Raw genomic sequence first — 25,156 nt, forward strand, 5'->3', positions numbered from 1 at the left:
CTGGCATCGTGGGTGGGGGCTTTATCCATTAGGCCACAACGCCGGCCCCACATTTGTCTTATTTCCATTTGTTGGATTTAAAGTTGGTATTTTTGAGTCAGGATCATTTTAAACAGGAATATTCCTCAGCATACTGGCTATGTAGCAAACAAATCTGTTTTTTAGATGAACTGGATTACATGGTGTAGTGTAACCTGACAAAATATAGAAAGTTGAAAGTAATTTAAATTTAATCAGAATATAATGCAAATGTCCACTAGGTGGCACCATGATAACTGTAAATCTTGTGCTGGGCTTCTAGGCCTTCTAGTATTAATGTTATTCTGGTGCTTACTCAGCTTTAAGAAATTACTTTTTTCTCTTAAGTGTTTATTTACTCAACTAAATTTTATTTACTTCTGTTGAATTTACTGTGATGGAAGGTGCTTAAAATAAATAGAAATATAGCAGGTCATTTTTCTTAAGATAAACACAAATGAGAATGTGTTTTGTATGAAACCACACATCAAACAAATGATACAAATTATAAATATTGACTCCTGAAAATGCTAGAGCAACTGAAGATAATAATAGACTTTAGGAGTTTAGGGGTCAGTTGGGACAAATCACAAAATAATTCATAATATGTCATGAAATTAGGGTTTTAGAGTAGAAGGAATCCCATATGTTGCAAGTAAAAAAAAGTAATTTTAGAGAAATGAAGCCATGTGCCTTCTAGGTAATGGGTATTATAGGTGTTTAATAGCACTCACAGACTAGTTTGAAATGAAAATCTTATTTTTTAATTTATTTGACAGGTAGAGTTAGGTAGAGTTATAGACAGTGAGAGAGAAAAACAGAGAGAAAGGTCTTCCTTCCGTTGGTTCACCCCTCAAATGGCCGCTACAGCTGGAACTGCGCCGGTCTGAACCAGGAGCCAGGTGCTTCCTCCTGGTCTCCTATGCAGGTGCAGGGGCCCAAGAACTTGGGTCATCCTCCACTGCCTTCCTGGGCCACAGCAGAGAGCTGTACTGGAAGAGGAGCAGTTAGGACTAGAACCAGCGTCCATATGGGATGCTGGCACTGCAGGCAGAGGATTAACCAAGTGAGCCATGGCACCAGCCCCATGGAATGAAAATTTAACTTCAGGGGCTGGCGCTGTGGTGCAGTGGGTTAATGCCCTGGCCTGAAGCGCAGGCATCCCATATGGGTGCCAGTTCTAGTCCCGGCTGTTCCTCTTCCCGTTCTGCTCTCTGCTATGGCCTGGGAAAGCAATAGAAGATGGCCAAAGTCCTTGGGCCCCTACACCCACATGGGAGACCCGTAAGAAGCTCCTGGCTCCTGGCTTCGGATAGGTGCAGCTCCGGCTGTTGCAGCCATCTGGGGAATGAACCAGCAGATGGAAGACCTCATTCTCTGTCTCTACTTCTTTCTGTTACTCTGTCTTTCAAATAAATAAAATAAATCTTAAAGAAAATTTAACTTTATGGTTGGGAGGCAAGAGAAGGCGTATTTGGTGTAGAAGCTGAGCATGGACTACTTGCCCGCTGGTTACAGGTTTGCTCTATTGGAGCCCAGAGAAGGGTGTGGAGAGCAGCAGACTGAAGTGCACTGGGGGAAAAGGGAAGCCTAGAGAGATTATGGTTATGGTTAGTATGTTTTCTGAGTTTATTCTGTATTTCACCAAATGTGTACAGTGGATATTCCGGTGTTCCTTTCATAAAATTTCAAGGATGAAGCGTAGACACGTCCTAAGGATCTTGGACATATCTCAAGGATGTTACAAAGATGTGGAACATCAAAGGAATGGTTCTTTTTAGTAACAACCACTATTGACAAATGATAGGTAGGGAATCAAGTACAGGCATCCTAACTGGCAGTACGCTTTGGATTTAGATATTAATTTAAAATCCAATTTCTAAGGGCTTATGTCTTAATGGAGACTGATATGGGTGTCTTCCACCTTAGGGTAACCTTTGTTCAGCTGGCTAGGTGTCTTGCTTTGTGCTTGAAGCATGAGTCATTGCTACTAGGGAAAGGAGAAATTCTGTTTTGTTGACTATGGCAATATTTGAACCTCAGAGCTCAGTGAAAGCCATCAGCTAATAATAATGAGGCCATGTATTTTATATATAGTCACCCATGAGAGACCACCTGTTGTTCTAAAGGAGACCGATCTCTTTTTACAGATGGTCTTCAAATACAGATTTCTGATGGCATATAGTATAAAGATTTATTCTCTGGCAACTCAGCCTTTTCCCCTGGGGCTTGTCTTTCAGAGATGGTGTCCGAGGCAGATTTCACTGTACTGCCCTACTCTGAGCACTTCAAAGCACAGAGGTGAGGGTAGGTAGGTGAACTGGGATGCTAACTAAATCCCTCATGTCTGTAGCTGCTTTTTAACAAGTCACCTGGGGCCCTCTAATAGCCCTGAGACTTGAATCTCTGTGATATGAACCTGGAGGCAGAACGCTTTGATAGAACCTTTGACTTTTTCCCCTTGTATCACTTCCAAAAAAGGCTTAGGGTTTGGACTGGATGGTGCTGGAGAAGGATACACCTTTTACTCTTCTGATGGCCTAGAGGGCCCCTTTAAGTATGGATTGACTTCGGGTTGGTTTAACTTTTCAGGAACAGTCTCTATGTTGTATCGTATGTCAGTGGTTGCCCTGCCTCAGCCGTAGTGTTCTTCCTACCTCCCTAAACTGAGAACCTGCCCCTTGTTTGTTGCTCCCTAAGTCTTCCTGGTTAACATTCTTCCTGAGTTTTAGGGAGCTGGTCTCTACTTCAGGTGATATTGATAGGTAGTTTTGTAGAATTGTGAGACTGTAGTTTCTAGGAATTGAGCAAGCACTCTGCTGAGCAGACATATTAAGGATATGAGATGGATAAACAAGGCCCTGAGTGTCTTCATATATATAAGTGAGATTCATTGCCATGGTGATAAAGGACATTTGAAAACATTGTCTTTCCTTGAGCAGGCTGGAGAAGCAGGTTGAAAAGAAGAATATTTAATAATTACTTATATTCGGAAAAGAAAGATATCGGTGTGTCCTGAAGATGATTAGCAGCAGCATATGATTGTGGGGATTCGACAGGTTAGGCTTTCCAGGCAAGGCAAAGGGCTGTTTAGGTTTAAGAGAGTTAAACAAATCAGGCAAGGAGGAGGTGTCAGGGGTTAGCCTGCTTTGAACACATTTTTCTTTATAATCATTTATTTGTAACTTCTCTTCAGGGTTAGGAATGACTGCCAGATGATCCCTATAGGTTTATATTTTCTAAGCAATGCCTATATAACTTCTTTTATTCTCAGAGTCTTAATTTTATCCCCTGTAAGCATCTCTTTGATATTTTTCAGGTACCAAGCTTAAGGGCTCACCATGTACAAGAGTATTATTAAAATCTGTCATGTAGAACTGCCTGAATTTCACCAATAATAGGGAGATTATTGATTCCCTGCAATCGTCTTACTAATATTTAGTGTATCTTTCTAGCCTTTTCCCCAGCATGTTTGTGTCTTTAAATTAGAGCTGTAGCGTACATACTGTTTTATCATTTGTTTTTGCATATTATATCATGAGTACATTAGCAGCAAACACTGTCCTGTAATATTGTGTCACAGGAAGTCACATAATCTTCTGTTCTTAGGAACTTATTCCCCAGTTTTTGTGATGGACATTCTTACCCATAGATTTTTCCATATGTGTGATAGTGTTTGGTATAAATTGCTGAATTTCTGGGTTGGAGATGTAAGTGGTTTTTGTACTTTGATATGCTTTACCTAACTGGCTTCCAAAAAGGTTGAACCGGAAGTCTTTTTGTTTCCCTTTGTTTCTTCTGGTTTGGCTAAAAAACTCCTCTTCCTAACCTGCTTGTGTTGTGTGTGTGTGTGTTTGTTGTTGCTGTTTGCTTGCTTTTAAAGAGTCTTCATTTAGAAATTGGGTAGAATTTGGCCAGCGCCGTGGCTCACTAGGCTAATGCTCCGCCTGCAGCGCTGGCACCCTGGGTTCTAGTCCCGGTTGGGGCCCTGGATTCTGTCCTGGTTGCTCCTTCCTGTCCAGCTCTCTGCTGTGGCCCGGGAAAGCAGTGGAGGATGGCCCACGTGCTTGGGCCCTGCACCAGCATGGGAGACCAGGAGGAAGCACCTAGCTCCTGGCTTTGGATCAGCGCAGCGTGCCAGTTGTAGCGGCCATTTGGGGGGTGAACTAATGGAAGGAAGCCCTTTCTCTCTATCTCTCTCACTAACTCTGCCTGTCAAAAAAAAAAAAAAAGAAATTGGGTAGAATTTAAAAACACTTTGAAAAACATATTTGCCTATTTACTTGTTATGTTACTATATGATTTTCTCCGTAAGTATTTTGGTGGCCTTTTCTGATCTAATCTTAATTTTGATTTTCTTTGCTAATAAAATAAGCTTGGAAGGGTAAAAGGAAGTATGAGAATGTTACTATGTTTTTGTGGTTGAAAGCCAAAAAACTGAGTAGACATAACTTTCACTTCTTGCCCTTTGTTGTTATTGTTCTTGCTAGAAAGGAAAATCAGGCAAAGTATGACGCAGGACAGTGTGGTAGATGGTGTGAAGGTGACAGTTACAAGACACTGGATAACAGACAAAAGTTCTGTAACACGTTTCCTTTCTATTGTGATTAGCTGTATAAATCAGAACTGTTTTTCCAACTATTTGTACATCAGTTGCAATGGACTAGGGAAATAGATTTGTATTGAAATACATAGAATATTTTAAAATTATTTAAAAGATATCTTGTAATAAAGTGATATTTCTCAGAATAGTGGCTGAATAACTTTGTAGATGGCTATAAAGGAGTCTGATGATGGAGTTCTGTCAGGATGACTGAATTGCCTGAGAACTGAAAAGATTTCCACTCATTTGAGATTGTGGATTTAATGAAATCTGTTGCTTTTTGGGAACAGAATGGGTTCTTTATGATTATTCTAAGGATTTGAAAAAAAAATTGAACACAGGGGTATATTGACAGGGTGCCAAAGTACTGTCTAAAGCAGATTTGAAATTTGAGCTTAGCTGCCAGTAACATGTTTTTACCTTAACTTATTTTATTTGATATGAAGTAAGCAATTTGAGTCTATAATAGAGGTTGGCAAACTATGGCCCATGGGCTGAATGTGGCCCGCCACCTGTTTTTGAATGGCCTATAAGCAAAGAATAGTTTTTACCTTTTCAAATGGTTGGTTGACCAAAATCAAAAGAATATTATTTTGTTACATGAAAATTATATGGAATTCAAGTTTCAGTGTCTATAAATAAAGTTTTATTGGAACACAGCCATGGTTATTCATTTATAGGTTGTCTATGGCTGCCTTTGTTTTATAGCAGCAAAGTTGAGTAGCCGTGACAGGGACCATATGGCTTGCAAAGCCTAGAATATTTACTCTGGCCCTTTAGAGAAAAAACTGCTTATCACTGATGTAGAATTGTATAGCTTAATTTACCTCCAATTTTGATTTAGTGTGTAATCCCAAGGAAATAACTTTTTCTTTAATGCATTTTCTTTTCTGGGAGATGGCCATTAATGTTCAGTTGTGATATGGATCTCATAGCTGATCCCAAACTGTTTTTCACATGACCCTGTTGTCAATCTGACAGTGCTCAGTGATCACTGTCTCTCAAAATGTGATCTTCAGTCCCATGCGTGTTCCTGGGATCTTTGCAGGAGATCCACAAGGCAGAAACTCTTTTGATAATGACACTTTGGGACATTCTTTGCCTTTTCACCCTGTTGACATGTGAACTGATGCCCGAAACAATGGTAGCGCCGGGCCTGGGTGTGAATGATGACAGTGACACCACACTAACTCAGTGCACATACTTGTAGGAAATCGATTCTAATTTCTTGTAAGAATGTCCTCGATAAGGCAGTAAAAACTCTTAATTTGATTAAGTCTCAGCCTTTGGTATATGTCTTCTTAATATTCCACATAATAATATGGGAATGTACATAAAGTACTCTTGCATACTGAATTACCTTGGTTTTCTTCAGGCCAAGCATTTGTGCAGTTGTCTGAATCACAAACTGAGTTAGCTGCTTTTTCCATGGGAGGCCGTTTTTCTTGAAAAAATAATTTTTTTGAAATAATAAAATTGTTTTTCAGGCTTGGGTGTTCGGCAGATTTTGTTTATGATTTATGCAGATTCTTTTTTTCTTGAAAATAAATAAAGTGAGCTGACACTTCAAGGAAAACAACTGATACTATTTGTTGCCAATAATGAAGCAAAGCTTTCAGTTCCAGATTGGGAATTTTAGATAACTTCTGTCGCTACTTTGAGTGTGACAGTTTCCCAACACTTAAGTAATTTTCTGATGAAATTGGCGGTGATATTAACACACATGATTTTTGGGAGATATTTTAGTAATAAAATGTTGTGTCAGTATTTGGAAGACCTGCGCAGCTCAGACAACCAGTATTTTCAGAATGGCCAATGTGTAATGCTACAAACTCATGCGTGGATCAAGAATGCCTTCAGTGTGCAAACAGACCAATAGATTTGAATGTAGCAGAAGTCAGATTTACTTTGATAGGATTTCTGATTCCATATTATAGCCAAACTTTAAGAAACCACCTCTTAGAAGGTTTTGGTATAGTATCAAAGAGCAGCACCCACAATTATCTGAAAAAAAAAAATACTGGAATATTTGTTCCTTTTTTAGTTACATATCATGTCATATGTTCTTCATGTCTTTTCAACCAAAACAATGTAATGTGAACAGACTGTATGCAGAATCAGATGTAAGAGTGTAGACATTTTCTGTCAAGCCAGGTATTAACAGATTTGTAAAAATGTGAAGCAGTGCCGCTTTTCTAAGTCAATATTTTTGTACTTTGGGAACTTTAGTTATTTTTTGTTAAAATGATGTTAATGGCTTTATTTTTAAAATTTTTAATTTTTTTAAAAAGATTATTTATTTGAAAGGTGGACAGAGAGGAGAGAGAGGGGTGTGGATAGCGGTCTTCCATACGCTGGTTCATAACCAAATAGCCGCAATGGCTAGAGCTCAGCTGATATAAAGCCAGGAGCTTTTTCCCGGTCTCCCACGTGGGTGCAGGGGCCCAAGGACTTGGGCCATCCTCTACTGCTTTCTCAGGCCATAGCAGAGAGCTGGATCATAAGTGGAGCAGCTGGGATTCACATTGACACCCATATGGTATGCCAGTACTGCAGGTGGCAGCTTTACCTGCTACCCCACAGTGCTGGCCCCTCAGTGGCTGTAATGCTTCATTTAAAAAATGTCCTAGTATTGATACTTAGAAAAAAGGTATCAATGTAGTATTGGTAAACATTTACAGATAGAGTCTATGTAAGCAGAAGCTTTTTTGAGTCTTTAGTCTTTTTGAGATTGTAAAGGGAGATCCTGAGAGAAGCAAGGTTGATATCTGGTGTGGTGGGTCAGGCCCAGGTGCCATGGAATCAGTTGTATGAAGTGGGAGAAGTCATTTTTCGTGCTACATAGTTCCAGAATGCCTATTACTGATTTGTTTTTCTGTGTGAAAACTAAGATGAGGGGCCAGCACTGTGGCATAGCCGGTAAATCTGCCATCTGCTGTGCTGGCATCTCACATAGGGTTACGTTGCCCTATGTGTGGCATAGGTTCGAATCCCGGCTGCTCCACTTTTGATCCAGCTCTCTGCTATTGCCTGGGAAAGCACTAGAAGATGGCTCAAGTGCTGGGCGCCTGCACCCGTGTGGGAGACCAGGAAGAAGCTCCAGGCTCCTGGCTTCAGATAGGTGCAGCTCCAGCTGTTGCAGCCAACTGGGGAGTGAACCAGCAGATGAAAGACCTCTCTCTCTCTCTCTCTCTGCCTCTCTCTGTGTAACTCTTTCAAATAAATAAAATATATCTTAAAAAAAAAAACAAAACAGAATTAAGATGTAAAGGTAGGCCAAAGTTCTCTCTGAAAGCTAGTGGAAGAGCCTAAAACAAAAATTTCTTAAAAATTCAGTCTTTAGGGGCCGGTACTGTGGTGTAGCGAGTAAAGCCATCACCTTCTTTGTTAGTATCCCAGATGGGCACTGATTCAAGTCCCGGCTGCTCGACTTCCAATTCAGCTCACTGCTATGGCCTAGGAAAGCAGTAGAAGATGGCCGAAGTCCTTGGGCCCTTGTACTCACATGGGAGACTTGGAAGATATTTCAGGATTGGCCCACCTCTGGTCATTGTGGCCATTTGGGGAGTGAACAAACGATGGAAGACCTCTCTCTTCCTCTCTCTGCCTCTGACTCTGTAACTCCCTTCACTTTTCAAATAAGTAAATAAATTTTTTAAAAAGTCAGTCTTTTTTAAAAAAATAGCATACAGTTTCCAGATGTTAATACCTAAAAGCACTACTTTGAGGATGTGTTATTTCATCATTATACAGATGTATAATTTTTTTAAAGATTTAATTTATTTGAAAGTCAGAATTACACAGAGAGAGAAGGAGAGGCAGAGAGAGAGAGAGAGAGAGAGAGAGAGAGAGAGGTCTTCCATCCGATGGTTCACTCCCCAAGTTGAGCTGCACCGATCGGAAGCCAGGAGCCAGGAGCTTCTTCCAAGTCTCCCACATGGGTGCAGGGGCCCAAGGACTTGGGCCATCTTCTACTGCTTTCCCAGGCCATAGCAGAGAGCTAGATCAGAAGTGAAGCAGCTGTGACTCGAACCGGTGCCCATATTGGATGCCAGCACTGCAGGCAGAGGCTTCACTTGCTACACCACAGTGCCGGCCCCTAGAGTGTTATGAGAATCTTTTATACTTTATCATTGACTCCGTTCCTTATTTAAAGACTTATATAATGGGGTAGATATTTGACCTACCATTAGGACATGCACATCACAGAGTACCTGGGTTTGATTTCTGGTTCCAGCTTCTGATTCCAGCTTGCTACCATGCAGATCCTGGGAGGCAGTAGTGCTGGCTCAAGTAATTGTATTGATGCCACCCATAAGGGAGACCTGGAATGAGTTCCCAGCTCCTAGCTCTGGCCCAGCCCAGTGTGGCAATTGCAGGCATTTGTGGGGAATGAACGAGTAAGTGAGAGCTGTCTGTCTCTCCATCTCTGTGTACCTCTTGAACAAATTCAAAACAGATTTTAAAGCTTTGCATAATTAGTAGTATTACCAAGTGATTTGCTGTTGATCACGTCGTAGGTTTTTTTTGTTTTGTTTTTATTTGACAGGTAGAGTTATAGACTGTGAGAGAGAGACAGAAAGGTCTTTCTTCCTTTGGTTCACTCCCCTAATGGCCGCTACGGCTGGCGCTGCACTGATCCGAAGTCAGGAGCCTGGTGCTTCCTCCCAGTCTCCCCTGCAGGTGCCAACCTCCACTGCCTTCCCGGGCCACAGCAGAGAGCTGGAATGGAAGAGGGGCAACCGGGACAGAATCCGGTGCCCCAACCAGGACTAGAACCCTGGGTGCTGGCGCTGCAAGCGGAGGATTAGCCAAGTGAGCCACAGCGCCGGCCCACGTAGTAGGTTTTAAGATCTGGGATTCATGCTGTTTTTTTTTTTTTTTTTTTTGTAAACTCTTTTTTTATTTATTTTTTTGACAGGCAGAGTGGACAGTGAGAGAGAGAGACAGAGAGAAAGGTCTTCCTTTGCCGTTGGTTCACCCTCCAATGGCCGCCACGGCCAGCGCACCACACTGATCCGAAGGCAGGAGCCAGGTGCTTTTCCTGGTCTCCCATGGGGTGCAGGGCCCAAGCACTTGGGCCATCCTCCACTGCACTCCCTGGCCACAGCAGAGAGCTGGCCTGGAAGAAGGGCAACTGGGACTAGAACCCGTTGTGCTGGCGCCGCAAGGCAGAGGATTAGCCTAGTGAGCCTCAGCGCCGGCTTAATGCTGGTTTTGATCTTAATCCAAAACTTACTCTTTTTCCTTTATCATAATGCTGTTTTTTCTTTTTTAAGCAGTTGTGTGTATATACAATAGTTTTCTGCAAACTGTTTACAAGATCTTGTGGTAAAGGCTCTTCTTGGCAGTAAGGGAGGATAAAAACTTGCCTTCAGTTTCAGTTAGATGATTAAGGCAAGGAGATTGTCTTCCAGAGCTATTAAGAAACAGTGCAAAAGTGAGTGAACTAAACTGAAACAAATTGCTGGACACTGACTTCCATCACTAAATTACAGCCTTCCAAATTGACTTGGATAGTATGAAAAAATGAACAGTTAGCATGATTTGCATTCTTTTGGCTGGTCCTCAATTTAATATCTGTTTGCTGTTGTGATCATATTTTTAGGCTTCTCCAGTGACAGCGATCTGGTATCTCTTACTGTTGATGTGGATTCTCTTGCCGAGTTAGATGATGGAATGGCTTCCAATCAAAATTCTCCCATTAGAACTTCTGGTCTCAATCTTTCTTCGGATTCTTCAGCACTAGGGGCTGTTGCCTCTGACAGCGAACAGAATAAAACAGAAGAAGAAAGGGAAAGTCGTAGCCGCTTTCCTGGCAGTTTAAAACCCAGGCTTGGCAAGAGAGATTATTTGGAGAAAGCAGGAGAATTAATAAAGCTGGCTTTGAAAAAGGAAGAAGAAGACGACTATGAAGCTGCTTCTGATTTTTATCGGAGAGGAGTTGACTTGCTCCTAGAAGGCGTTCAAGGTACAATTTTGTCTGTATTAATCTGTGTTGGCACATTCTTATGTTGATCCCTGGGGAAGAAAATATATACATACAACTGTATCTTCTGTATAATCCCATATAGAAGTAAGACTAAAAATGAGAAATTGATGAAGCTTAATTTGATATTTGCCTGTATACTTTGGTTACATGAGATGTCAGACATTTCCCAGAGGTATTTAACGTTATACTTGCATCAGTTAAGCTACAAAAACAAGATTCCTTTAAAAATCAGCAAGTCACCCGGTCTCTTGTGTGAATATTTTTTTTTGCTTGATCAAAGTGTTGACCACCTGACACCTCCCTCAGGTATTCACAGATTCTCTAGCACATTCACTCTTTTTTTAAAAGTAGTTGATTAAAAAAATCTTTCTTAATGTAAAGAGGTTTCATTTTCCACATATACTGATTTAGGAGTAGAGTGACACTTCCCATCCTACCCTGCCTTCCACCTATGCCCACACTCATGCTCCTACCCTTAGTGCATTCACTCTTAATGGCCCAAAGAGACAAAATGAAATGTGCTTTTGAACTAAGAATCTAAAAGATTCTTAGATTTGCCTGCTACTCTACCCTCTTAGTTAGTTGCACCATATTCTCATCTAAGTAATGGGTATGACATGGGATATGTGGAGTTGAATGTAATTGAATGTCTATAGGTAGAATTGAATTTTTTTTTAAAGCATCAGCTTTTGTTCTAGTCCTTTGCCTTTTCCCTTAAGAAGCAGGGTGTAGGGGCCAGTGTTGGGTGCAATGCTTAAGCTACCATATGGGATGTGTGCATTTCACATTGGAGTGCCTGTGTTTCCCTGATCCTACTAAAGTGCACCCTGGAGGGCAGCAAGTGGTGGCTCAACTAGCTGGGTCTTGCCTACTCACATGGGAGACCCGGATTGAGTTCTTGGCTCCAGTCTAAAGCTTGGCCCAGCCCTAGCTCTTGTGGGTATGTGGGGAGTGGCAGATCTCTCTTTTTCTCCCTTTCACTCTGCCTTTCAAGTAAGTAAATAAACAAAAATAAACAAAATAAACAAAAAAGTGGGATGAAGCATTCTTCAGTAAGTTACGTTAGTTTTTACACACAGCAATGACAAGTTAATGTGACATTCTTGCAGTGGTTGTCTTTCCAGAAAGTCGTCTTTCTTACTGTTGTTCTGTGGTCTTTGAGTTGTTGGTACCCTTCAGATTACCATAGCCTCTCCTATATTACCACTTTTTCCTGCAGTACTCTTATATGTGATAGGAGTAAATTTAAAAAATCAGAGTATGATTGAAAAATCAAAGTTGAAATTTATTCAGCTAGTCAAACTTGAGACTGTCAACCCAGAAACAACCAGTAACTTGCCTGTGCTGGCTGTTCTGCAAGTCTCATTTTCGTTACATGTTTTATACTTTTCCTATGGGTTGAGTACATGCATTAAATCAGGCTTGAACAATATAGATTTATTTTTAAAAAGATTTATTTATTTGAAAGGCAGAGCTTGAGAGAGAAGTTTTAAAGGAGAGATCTTCCATCTGCTGGTTCATTCCCCAAATGGTGCAATAGCCAGGGCTAGGCCAAGCTGAAACCAGGAGGCAGGAACTCCATCTGGGTCTACCACATGAGTGTCAGGGGCACAAGCACTTGGGCTGTCCTGTGCATTAGCAGGGAACTGGATTGGAAGCAGAGCAGCCAGGACTTGAACCGGCAATCTGACATGGGATATTGGTATTGCAGGCAGTGGCTTAACCTGCTGACCATAGCACCGTCCCCTAAACAATATAGATTTATGTGTGTTTGTCAGTCACATTGAAAATTGGAGTATGCCTCACTGAAAATTGAAGAACAGCTAGTAATAGCCAACAGACTTGACTATTAATTAAGGAGGCACATTATATTCTCACTTTCATTTCCATATGGAATATTATCTATATGCAGAGACAAACAGTGGGGTCGTTACTCACTCTTCCTTTAAAGGCTCTAAGAAGGAAAGCTCACCTCTTGTTAGGGGACAGTTGATGCTTCCTTGCCCATGAGTGCTGTTTCCTTGGTCAGGGTAGAGATGGTTGTGGGTCTTGGAAAGGTCTTTATACTGGGCGTGTCCACAGCACAGACGGTGCCTGGCTGATTGAGTTCATGCTGGTATCCTGTAGTACAAGAGTCTCTCTGGTTTGCTCTTTAAACCTGGCAGCTTTATAATGTAGTATGAAGATGTATGCCTAGCTGTATAGCGAGGAATAGGGAATTTGTCGGGGATTCTAACTGCTCCTTGACTAGAATTTTGACCGATTCTGTGGTTTTTAGCGTTCACTCTCACCTCCACAGCTACCTGGTACTACCAGTCTGTGAATTTCCAGGGAGTTTTACTGTGTTATCTGAGTCAGGCAATTTTCTTGAGTTTCTCAAGTCAATAATCTCTTATCCATCTACATTCTAGCTTCTGAAATACTGATCTTGTTTCTCAATCTCTGTATTTTATGTGGTTTTTGCCTTAAGTAAATTCTTTTTACTTCCACGTTAATGGTGTTTCAGAAGGGACCATTGCTTAGTAGATATGTTCAGTTTGCTATGCTTAACTGGAAATTTGTATTTCACAGTTGCTAATCATTTTGGTGGACCTGAGGATTAAAAAGCTATTTATACTTTGAGTGTGTAGCAGTCAAAAGGAATTGGAATTTTGTTATTTGTTTGTTTGGTTAGTAATTAGTATCTTGGTGAAGTTGCTGATATAACCATTTAGAAACTGTTAAAACATGCAGTTCCAAATAGTTGATGGTATGATTCATTTTCCATTAAAGTTGTCATAATTTTAGCTATCACTTAAGATTTCTAATTGAGAAACTCATTCTTAAGTCATGGGTTGACTGATAGATTATTTTGATCTAATTTTGTTTTCAGATGGTACCATATTCTAGATTTTTTGGTTTATTTGCTGGTGAAACATTGTCATTTTAGAGGTTCACTTATTTTTGTTTTGTGTCTTATCTGTCATCTTCGGTTAGGAGTTTAAAATGGAGCTGAACTGCTGAAGATCTACTCTGGTATCTGCCCCTTTTCCTTTCGGATATTTGTGTGCTGAGACATCACTTGAGTCTCATTGACATAGGGGAGACACAACAGTGTGTCATCTTTCTGTCTGAAAGCCATCTGCATTTGATGTCAGGACACTTCATAAATGTTGCCACTTGATGGCACCAGAAAAATAAAAATCTGCTTCAAAATGAGAATTATAGATGCATGTCAGCAAATAACAAAGAATGTATCTTTTGGTTAGTTCCTTTGCTGATTGTGCTGGTGAGTTATTTCTCCCCTAGAACTTGATACTAAACCTGTTAGACCCCTGTGTTAAGAAATGTTACTGTTGTCCTCTCTCTCTCTCTCTCTCTCTCTCTGCCTCTCCTCTCTCTGTGTAACGCTGACTTTCAAATAAATAAATAAATTTAAAAAAAGGGGGGGGCGGTGCTGTGTCGCAGAGGATTAACACCCTGGCCTGAAGCTCCAGCATCCCATATGGACCCCGGTTCGAAACCCGGCTGCTCCACTTCTGATCCAGCTCTCTGCTATGGCCTGGGAAAGCAGTAGAAGATGGCCCAAGTCCTTGGGCCCCTGCACCTGCGTGGGAGACCCAGAAGAAGCTCCGAGCTTCTGGCTTCGGATCGGCACAGCTCTGGCCATTGTGGCCAACTGGGGAGTGAACCATCGGATGGAAGACCTCTCTCTCTCTCTCTCTCTCTCTCTCTCTGCCTCTCCTCTCTGTGTAACTCTTTCAAATAAATAAATAAATCTTAAAAAAAAAAAAAAAAGAAATGTTACTATTGAAACATATTTCTTCTATTTAATGTTTGTCTGTCTTCCTGAAACTACTGTGTCCATTCCTGCTGTGCATCATTTTCTTTTTTTTAGATTTATTTTATTTATTTGAAAGACAGAGTTAGAGGTGGGGGACAGAAAGATCTTCATCTGCTGGTTCACTCCCCAAAAGACCAGGGCTGAGTCAGAGCGAATCCAGGAGGTAGGAGCTTCTGGGTCTTTTACATGGGTGCAGGGGCCCAAGCACTTGGGTCATCTCTTGCTGTTTTCCCAGGTACATTAGCAAGGAACTGGATCAGAAGTGGAGCAGCCAGGACTTGAACTAGTTCCCATATAGGACGCCAGTGTGACAGGCAGTGCTGGCCCTGGTTTCTGTTGTTAATGTGCCATCAAATCCAGAAATTTAATCATTGACTTATTGCTTTTAGTCTTATTTGTTCATAATATGATCAATTTTTATTCAGCTAAACTGTGGAACCCACAATCATGGAATTATAATTTTTAACCAATATTTGAAATAACTTTTGCTTCAATTCTCATGGTTGTAGATTTAACTGCCCATCAAATGAAAAGTCAGATCAATGTTTCCAATCCAAGGAATCTTTAAAAGTATACCAGTTACCACTTATAACAGGCATATGGACATTATCCTTTAATTTATGGGAAAATTGGGTACTGTAGCTTGATTTGATGTTTATACTTAGAAGAGATGCTTTCTTTGGGACAGTTTGTTCCTTTGTGACAAAACTTATTGAAACAGCCTTATAATCCATAATCCATATAAATCATTGTAATTCAACTCTTTTTATGACAGTTGTTCCCATTCCCTCAGTTTGGATTGGCATTCTTTATAGTACAATAGTTATTTCTGGATATCTGATAATCCAGGCAAAATCATCTTTCAGAACTAAGCAGGAGTGCTTTATACAGAGATTCTTATGAATTGATACAGTTTGTTATTTCACTACCAAACTATTTATCCTAGAGGAGTTTATCTGGGTAGATCTGATAAAGATGGCATGATGTTTTTCTTACTAACAGGTGTTTGCACAGCTGAGATGGAATGCAAAACGCAACAGTAGCAGTTCTGTTTGCCAGTCCAACAGAGAGGAAGCATACCCTGATAGTGGTGACTTTGAATACACTTCACTTATTCTAATGGGCTAGAAATGGTTCTTGAAATGAAGATGATACCATCTACTCTTCTAAATTCTCAGGTCTTTGTGGGCATAGGAAGGAAAGTCCAGAAGTCAAGGTGGAAGGAATGAAGTTGACTCTTTGGAAAGAATGTTGTAATGCGTGCCATTCTTTTATGGCCGTCTTGTTTGTTTATTAGTGTAGGTGGCTGATGGAATTAATCTGTATTCTCAATGTGGTCTTATTTGGATAGTTGTGATAATGTAGAGTGGCAAATGGATTGCATACAGGTGTTACTGACATGTTTAAATAACAGCAATTTATTAACTGTTACTTGCTTGCCACTTTGTCACTATACAAAATTTCTTGGGTTATTTAAAATTTTCAGAACAGTTCCACAAACTAAACTATAGCTGATCATACTGGGCTTTGTCTAAGGACACCGAAACGTAGAGGGTGCAGAAATTTAATATAATGATTCTGGAAGCTTGGCACCTAGTTAGTGAGAATAATTATTTAAAACAGGATGCTACCAGATGGTGAGCATTGTTAGTAACACCCATCTGTGGGCTACATTATGAATTACAGAGTTGATTTGAGAACTGGTTTGTATATAGTTTGTGTCAGGTGCCAAAATCGCTGGCTTGCTATGTTTGTAAGGTAGATACAATAATCCCCATTTTACAGATGGAAGAAACTAAGATTTATATAAATTAAGCTTTTTGCTCAAGGATACAAGCCAGTAAGAGTTGTGCCAGGATTTTAATCTAGGTCTTTCTCAGTCCAAATCTTCTATTTTCCCCCATGAGGTCATGCTACTTCTCAACATTTTAAAATGGAGAAGCAACAGATCTTCCCCACTCTCAAATATTTGAAAACTTTATTTTGAATATTTGTTCTTTTTCTATCTACCCATTTGTTTATTCATTCAACCATCCCATCTGTCCATCTAGTTTATTGTTCAACAGGTTTTATCCTTGTATCTATCAGGCACTGTGATAGGGACTATACTTTTTTTCATAAAGATGCAAAATAAAATTGAGTGATGTCCCTTCAAAATGAGATGTTTCTGTCAACTCCATAGCATGTTAATATGACCCATGACCATGTAGTAGATATCCATTTGAAAATATTATCTGGGATTGGCATGTGGCTTGGTGGTTTAAGCCAGTGCCTATGACACCAGTATCCCATATTGGAATGCCCATTTGAGTCCTGGCTGTTCTACTTCAGATCCAGCTGTATGCTAATATATCTGAGATGGTAGTAGGAGATGGCCCAAGTACTTAGAACCCTGCCACCCATGTAGGTGACCTAGATGGAGTGCCTGGCTTCTGACCTTGGCATGGCGCAGCTCTGGCTTTTGTGGGCATCTGGAGTGTGAACCAGTGGATGGAAGATCTCTGTCTCTCTGTCTCTTCCTATTTGTCACTCTTCTTTTCAAATAAATAAATAAACAAATCTTTTTTTTTTTTTTAAAGAAAATTTTGACTGGCTGATTTGCTGCCTCAGCCATACTTGTTGCTTCTTACTTGCTGCTTATGCCATGCGTTTGTCCTCTCCCTCCCTCCACCCTGTCCTCTTCGCTCTTCTTCCCCTTCCTTCTTTTTGCTTTACCTTCCTTTCCATCTCTCTCTGCTTCCTGGCTTTGTTTCCATTGAGCCCTCTTGCTTGCAATTTCGTTCATAATGAAAAGAGCTCCTAGATGTTGTTGATGTGTAATTTTTCTTTCAAAATGTTGTTGCTATTTTTGACCAGTGAGACTATTTCTAATGTTAACACTCAGCTAAGAGATGCAAACAGTCTTTTGCCATCTTTCATAGTTTATCCCATTCCTGGGTAGACATGTGCTAGGGATGCCAAGACATTTTTTTAAAATGGTGTGCTCAGGAACTGCATCTTTTGCATCTTTTTTGGGTCTTGACTGTCTTTTCTTGGGAGAAACCATTAACTGACAGACACTTCTAGGTTTCTTTTAAGTTACTTAGACTTCGTTCCAAATTGAGCCATACTCAGAAGGGCTTTAAAGACCCTGTAAATGTGACTAGTTTCTGTATATTGGAATGATATATACTCAAGTACTGTAAAAAGCAGGTTGGGCCATTCATTCCTTTGAATGAGAGTTACGCAGATATTTAGAAACACCCCCCCCCCCCAAAAAAAAAAAAAAAGAATAAGCTTGTTTGCTTTGGAATGAACGGATATCTGAAAAATATTCTAAGTCTGGCTTTGATAAAGGGAAATAAGTCAGATGACTTTTTTTTTTAAAGATTTATTTATTTATTTGAAAGTCAGAGTTACACAGAAAGGAGAGGCAGAAAGAGAGAGAGAGAGAGAGAGAGAATCTTCCATCGGCTGGTTCACTCCCCAATTGGCCACAATGGCCGGAGCTGCACATATCTGAAGCCAGGAGCCAGAAGCTTCCTCTGGGTCTTCCCATGTGGGGGCAGGGGCCTAAGGACTTGGACCATCTCTTCCCCTTTCCCAGGCCATAGCAGAGAGTTGGATTAGAAGTAGGGCAGCCGGGACTCGAACCAGCGCCCATATGGATGCTGGCACTACAGGTGGCAGCTTTACCCACTACGCCACAGCGCCGGCCCCAAATGACTTCTTATTGTTGAATTTCAGAATCGAAAAAATGTAACTTTAGAAATAGAAGTCTAGTCATTTCATGTTTATTAACTCAAAAGATATTACAAAAGTATTTTCAAGTCAACTTTATATTTAAATGGTTGCCCAGTTTGGTAACAAAATATAGCATCATATAGGGCTAGCAAAACAAAAGCTGTGGTTTTAATGGGCAGTTGTGGTGTGAACTTTTTGTTTTGTATTGCGTTGACTTTTAACCGTCAATTTCTGAGCCTCTTTGAGAACTATTGCAGTCAACTTTTTCATTTCTGTAAAAATGGCAGTTGGAATTTTGATAGGGGTTGTATTAAATTTGTAAAAACTTAGGGAATACTGCCATCTTGACAATATTAAGTCTTCTGTGAATATAGGGAGTCTTAACTCTTCTTTAGGTCTTTGTTAATTTCTTTTAGCAGTGTTTTGCAGTTTTCAATGTATGAGTTTTTGAGTTTTCTTTTTTTTTTTTACTTCCTTGGTTGAATTATTCCTAGGTATTTTATTCTTTTGAAAGCTATTGTAAGTGGTATTTGGAGGGAGGAGGGGAAGTAAGTATTGTTATCTTCTTAGAATTGTATCTTGAAATATATGAAGTCCGTTCTCTTTATATGAATAATTTTTTAAAATAATTTTTTTCAGATTCTTCATTCCCAGTATATATAAACACAGCTGTGGCTAGCAACTTCTTGAATTCATCTATTAGCTCTAGCAGGTTGTTGTGTATTCTTTAGGATTTCTATATATAGGAGTATTATCAGTGAATAGTATAGTTTTATTTCTTCCTTTTCAATTTGAATAACTTTAATGTCTTTTTCTTTCTTAATCTTGTGACTAGAATGTTCTGTAGAGTTTTCAAGAGCATTGGGAAAACAGGCATCTTTGTCTTATCCCTGATCTCGCGGCCAAAGCTTTCAAAGTGTGATGTTAGCTGTTTATTTCTCATAGATGCCCTTTATCAAACAGAGGAAGTGCCTATCTAGTCCCAGTTCCCTGGATTTTTAATTCTAGTTATTTATTTTTTTTTGTCATGAAAAAATGTTAAATTCTGGCAGGTTTTTTTCTACATCATTTGGACTGATCATAAGTTTTCCCCTCCCTTTGTTCTATTAATGTCGTGTATTACATTGATTTTCTTATGTTATGCCACGCTGGCTTTTCTAGGATAAATCTACTTGGCACAGAGATTTTTATCTTGAATTTGAACCCAGTTGGGCCCTTTAGTCACTCTTTTATGTTTTATTATCATTGTAATACACTTGGAAAAGAGGGGGTACTTTTTGAAGGAAACTCTGCCCCTATTAATCTGGAATTTGAAATCTTCTTTTTCTTTTTAAAAAATTTTATTTGACAGGTAGAGTTATAGACGTGAGAGAGAGAGACAGAGAGAAAGGTCTTCCTTCCGTTGGTTCACTCCCCAAATGGCCGTTATAGCCAGGACTGCACTTATCTGAAGCCAGGAGCCAGGTGCTTCTTTCTGGTCTTCCATGTGGGTACAGGAGCCCAAGCACTTGGGCCATCCTCCTCTGCCCTCCTGGGCCACAGCAGAGAACTGGACTGGAAGAGGAGCTACCAGGACTAGAACCCAGCGCCCTTTTGGGATACTGTTGCTGTAGGCAGAGGATTAACCAAGTGAGCCACGGCGCCAGCCCTGAAATCTTTTTCAAAGAACAACACTATTAAACAAATTCAGAATATTTCTATTATGAAAAATTTCCATCACCTATTTTTTTTTATTTATTTGAGAGGAAGAGTTACAGACAGTGAGAGAGAGAAACAGAGAGAAAGGTCTTCCCTCCATTGGTTCACTCTCCAGATGGCCGCAATGGCCAGAGCTGCGCTGATCCGAAGCCAGGAGCCAGGAGCTTCTTCCTGGTCTCCCAAGTGGGTGCAGGAGCCCAAGCTCTCGGGCCATCTTCCACTGTCTTCCCAGGTGCATTAGCAGTGAGCTGGATTGGAAGTGGAGCAGCCAGGACTCAAACGAGGGCCTATATTGGATGCCGGCGTTGCAGGTGGTGGCTTAACCTGCTATGTCACAGTGTTGGCCTCTCCACAGTCTTCTTTCTCTTAAAATAAAACATATACTCTTTAATTGAATAAATTGCCCCAGATAAGAATTTTTATGACCTTAACTGTTTTGAAACTGGTAGAAGAAAGCATTTTAAAGCAGTAATATTGAGATTTTTTTAATAGAGATTTGAAGCAATATGCCAGTTATATTCTTGTCTTCTCTCTCTGTCAGCATTCTGAGTTTTCTTTTCTTTAGTTGGTCTAGGAAGTATCTGCCGACAGGGGAAGGCAGCTACTAATACAGTGAACTCAGAAGGAACTGTTCCGTAGGTTCAGAGAGAACACTTTAGAGTCTCTATGTTCACAAATGAAAAGAGAGTTGCTTTTCAAATTACCCTATACTCAGGTCAGGCCTTCTTTCAGGTTTTATGTTGGACTGGACTCTTTCAGTTATAGGTAACAAAAACCTAAGCAACTCAGAGAAGCTCACATAGAAAAGAGTGGTTTAGCCCACAAAAGTGAATGGTTCAATGGCTGCGTACAGTTTGATCCAGGTGTTCAAGAAGTATCACCTGCTCTCCGTCTTTCTATTTTCCCGTCTCTGTCCACACCCTATAATTGCTGATCCCTTTGTCAGGTTTGATTTTATTTCCAAATGACGTGAAAGATAACCCCCAGTAGCTCCAGGTGATACAGGTGTTTTCCTCAGGATCTTAGAAGAAGCTGTTTTCTCCCAACATCTTCAGTAAGGGCAGAGAGAGGACTAACCTGGCATGGGTCACGTGCCTTCACCTCTGTCTCTAACTTGGGTCAGCAGGGAAAGGTGGACAGAGCTATGCCTGGGGAACCATGTGCACTGAACAGCACAACTATAGGAGTAAACCTAGGAGGAGTGGATCAAAGTGGAGGAAAAAAAACAAAGGGAATGCCATCCCTGTTTCTCCTTCCTGTTCCAATAGTGCCATGTGTTGTTATTCTTTATCCCCTCACTTTAAAAGAAAGGTTGTTTTGGTTGTTTATGTTTTCTCTTACATGTTTTTTTTAGATTATAATTCTCTAGAGAGCAGACATCTTTTTTTTTTTTAAGTTGAAGGATGATTATATATACAGAAAAGCACATGTTATAAGCATATAGTTCCGTGTATTCTCACACAAGGAAAACTCCCGTAGAGCTGGTAGCCAGGGGTCAAGGAATAGAATTTGGCACCCTAGAAGCTTCCTTCCATCCCCTTCCAGTCACTGACTCTCCATAAGTGATTGCTCTCCTGATCAGAGATCACTGGACGAGGTCTGTGCTTTTTCTACTGCTGTTGCTTGCATGGGCGGTGTTGTTTTTGTTGGTTCGAGCCTCACCTGGGCAGTTTCATTTGTGGCTGATGATGACAGGATGGATTGGTGTCTTGTATTCCTTTTTTTTTTTTTTTTTTTTGACAGGCAGAACGGACAGTGAGAGAGAGAGACAGAGAGAAAGGTCTTCCTTTGCTGTTGGTTCACCCTCCAATGGCCGCCACGGCCGGCGCACTGCGGCCAGAGCACTGCGCTGATCCGATGGCAGGAGCCAGGTACTTATCCTGGTCTCCCATGGGGTGCAGGGCCCAAGCACCTGGGCCATCCTCCACTGCACTCCCGGGCCACAGCAGAGAGCTGGCCTGGAAGAGGGGCAACCGGGACAGAATCCGGTGCCCCGACTGGGACTAGAACCCGGTGTGCCGGCGCCACAAGGCGGAGGATTAGCCTAGTGAGCCGCGGCGCCGGCCGTCTTGTATTCCTTTATTTCTGTAGGATCCTCATTTTTCTCTCATTTTGTTCTTTCCCTTTGTTCTGTCACTGCCACAGACTTCAAGAGGGATCAGCCATTTCTGATACATCTGATTCTTCCTCAGGAAGAAAGCTCTGCTGAGACTCACTTTTTTTTTTTTTTTTTTTAGTTGCCGTCAATAAGAAATTTACTTGTTTTAAAAAAATCCAAATGCTGGCATTGTCCAGAAAAATTTAACAGGTTTATTTATAATTGTTATAAAGTTGAACTGCTGAAACTTGTTCACTGAAACATTTTGACTTGCATTAATGCTTTACGTCCCTGCATTTATATTAAAAATCCACACACAAAAATGAAAATGGAAAAACTGCCAATACCTGATTTCTGTCCCCTATTTTCCACTCGCAATCATATACTTAGGTACCTTTTGACCCATGGGAAAAAATATCTAACGTTCAGAACTACCAATAACAGGAAGAAGAGAAAAAAAAAATTTTGAGAATGAAATGTTTCCCGTCATAGTGGATTCTTAAGCACGTTCTCCACGTATGCGGCGTGCTAGCTGGATGTCTTTTGGCATAATTGTTACACGTTTGGCATGGATAGCACACAGGTTGGTGTCTTCAAAAAGGCCAACCAGATAGGCCCCACTTGCCTCCTGCAAAGCACCAATAGCTGCGCTCTGGAAGCGCAGATCTGTTTTGAAGTCCTGAGCGATTTCTCGCACCAGACGCTGGAAGGGGAGTTTGCAAATCAGAAGCCCAGTGGACTTCTGATAACGTCTGATTTCACGAAGTGCCACAGTACCAGGCCTGTAACGATGAGGTTTCTTCACCCCTCCAGTAGAGGGCGCACTCTTGCGAGCGGCTTTTGTAGCCAGTTGCTTCCTGAGTGCTTTACCACCAGTCGATTTGCGGGCAGTCTGCTTTGTATGAGCCATGGTATAAAGACCTCCTTACTTAACCCCCCTTCTCCTTCGGCTGGAGCTCGGCGAGCGAGAGGCGGCGCTGGCGTTAGAGAGCAACGGCGGCCGAGACTCACTTTTGGCTCCACTTATTTTCACAGCCTCTGCTCCAAATTGCCATTGTCACAACCTATTTTTAGTAGTTTGGCATTAGTTGGACTTTCCTTTTCTGGGTGTGATTTTTTTTTCCCCTGTGCTGTAAGTCCTAGAGAGATCTTCCATCCACTGATTCACTTCCCAGATGGACGCAACGGCCCAAGCTGGGCAGACCCTAAGCCAGGAGCCAGAAGCTTCATCCACATGGGTGCAAGGGCCAAAGGACATGACCATTTTCTGCTTTCACAGGCCATAGCAGAGAGTTGGATTGGTTGTGGAGCAACTGGAACTTGAACCTGCGCCCCTGTGGGATTCTCGCACTGCAGGGGGTGGCTTTACAGCACAATAGCAACCCCCCTCCCATCTCTTAAGCTTTTCCTCCCCATGGGACCCTGGGAGTTATGTTATAATTTGGTTTATTTCCTTTTTTACAGATAATCTGAAGGTCATGGTATTCTTTGTTTTCTAGTAATGCTGAGAATGTGGGTCACATGTGGATTTATTTAAGCTCTCTTGATTTTTTGAGAGGTTATGTGGTGAGGTTGGAAATTGGGTAGCCGCCATTGTCCTCCAGGCCTGAGAGTCCACATGCATTGTTTTTTCAGTGTTCAGCAACTTTTGCATGTGAATAAACCTTAATCAACTGTGATATATATATATATATATATATATTCTCTTTTTATATATAATTTGATGGCTGATATTTATTCATGATTTATGTATATATATTTTTATTTTCCTATTTATGTATTTGCTGAATTTAAAGGTAAATTACAGACACTAGGGCCTTTACCCTACATAGTTTGCATTTCCAGAAAATAGGGTCACTCTCCCACATGTCCGCAATATAATTATCATACTTAACAAATTTAGGAATGATTCTGTGGGAAAGAATGTAATCAGTTTCTGTAACAGATACCCAACTGTTAAAATTGTATGCACTTCTTCTTTTGTCAAGTTTGGTAAGTTGTATTTTTCAAGGAATTTGTCTGCTTAACACAAATATTAATTGTAGCACTATTTATAGTATCTCCTAATCTTTGATGTCTGTTAGATCTTTCTTGATGTTGGTAATTTGTTATATTTTTCTTTTGTTCTTAAGTTGTATTAGGGATTTGTCAGTGTTATTAATGTTAAACAGAATCGACTCTTTAAAAAGACTGTTGTATGTTTTGTATGTTTGCTTTCTATCTTACAGATTTCTATTCCTTTATTTCCTTCTGTTTACTTCAGGTCTGACTCTTCTTTTAATTTTTTAGAAGCTTGATTCTTTGAATTTCAGTTTCTCCTCTCATATACATTTATAATTATAATTATATATTCCACTAAGTACTTCAGCTACATTTTGTGGGTGTTGATATGTTGTATTTTCATTGTCCTCAGTTAAAAATATTTTATACTTTTTTCTTAATTCTATTTTATTGGTTTTCTATTTTTGCTGTAACAAATTTAGTAACTTCCAACACAAACTTATTTGTGGTTTTGTGGCTTGGAAATCTGACATAAGTTTCCTGTGGCTAACGTTGAAGAGGTGAGTAAGACTATGTTCATTGATAGATACACTAGAGGAGAATCACTTCCCCTACCTTTTCTAGCTTCTAGAGACTACCTGCAAGCCTTGGCTTTGGTCCTCTTCCTCCTCCTCCTTTTTTTTTTTTTTTTTAAATACAAGATTTACTTTATTTATTAGAGAGGTAGAGTTACAGACAGAGAGAGGGAGAGAGAGAGAGAGAGGTCTTCCATCCTCTGGTTCACTCCCCAAATGGCCACAATGGCTGGAGCTGATCTGATCCTAAGCCAGGAGCTTTTTCCCGGTCTCCCACGTGAGTGCAGGGGCCCAAGGACTTGGGCCATCTACCACTGCTTTCCCAGGCCATTCGTAGGGAGCTGGATTGGAAGTGGAACAACCAGGACATGAATGGATGCCCATAAGGGATGCCAGCACTCAGGCAGCGACTCTACCTGCTGGCCACTCTCTTCCTCCTTCTTACAAGCCAGCAATGTTGCACCTCATTTACTGTTCTGCAGATCAGATCCCACTCTGATCTTCAGCCAGCAAAGGTTATCTAATTTTAAGAACCCATATGATTTGGTTAGGTTTATTCAGATAATCCAGAATAATTGCCCCAGCTGAAGATCTCTAACCTTAAATCACATTTGTGAAGTCCCTT

The 25,156-nt window shown here is 40.7% G+C and overlaps 2 protein-coding genes across 6 annotated transcripts in view; one reads left to right on the forward strand and one right to left on the reverse strand.

Annotated features, from left to right (window-relative positions):
* Positions 1-25,156, forward strand: part of RPS6KC1 (ribosomal protein S6 kinase C1) — a 186,261-nt gene that overhangs the window by 58,475 nt on the left and 102,630 nt on the right. For all 5 annotated transcript variants that reach the window (XM_002717514.6, XM_089312180.1, XM_017347788.4 and 2 more), the window contains one exon: positions 10,230-10,592. In XM_002717514.6, the coding sequence (XP_002717560.1) occupies positions 10,230-10,592 (363 nt within the window). The remainder of the gene's footprint in view (positions 1-10,229; positions 10,593-25,156) is intronic.
* LOC100357927 (histone H3.3A-like) lies at positions 22,433-22,980 on the reverse strand. The gene has a single exon (XM_002717516.6). It carries the CDS (start codon positions 22,863-22,865, stop codon positions 22,455-22,457), a length of 411 nt encoding a protein of 136 aa, XP_002717562.1. The 5' UTR covers positions 22,866-22,980; the 3' UTR covers positions 22,433-22,454.

The sequence above is a fragment of the Oryctolagus cuniculus genome, chromosome 13 (genome assembly GCF_051225735.1).
Source record: "Oryctolagus cuniculus isolate XC-2025 breed Fujian yellow rabbit chromosome 13, ASM5122573v1, whole genome shotgun sequence".
NCBI lineage: Eukaryota > Metazoa > Chordata > Mammalia > Lagomorpha > Leporidae > Oryctolagus > Oryctolagus cuniculus.

Bases quoted from the DNA above. Each gene is read 5' to 3' on its own strand.
- LOC100357927 (XM_002717516.6), bottom strand. From the start codon at position 22,865: ATGGCTCATACAAAGCAGACTGCCCGCAAATCGACTGGTGGTAAAGCA.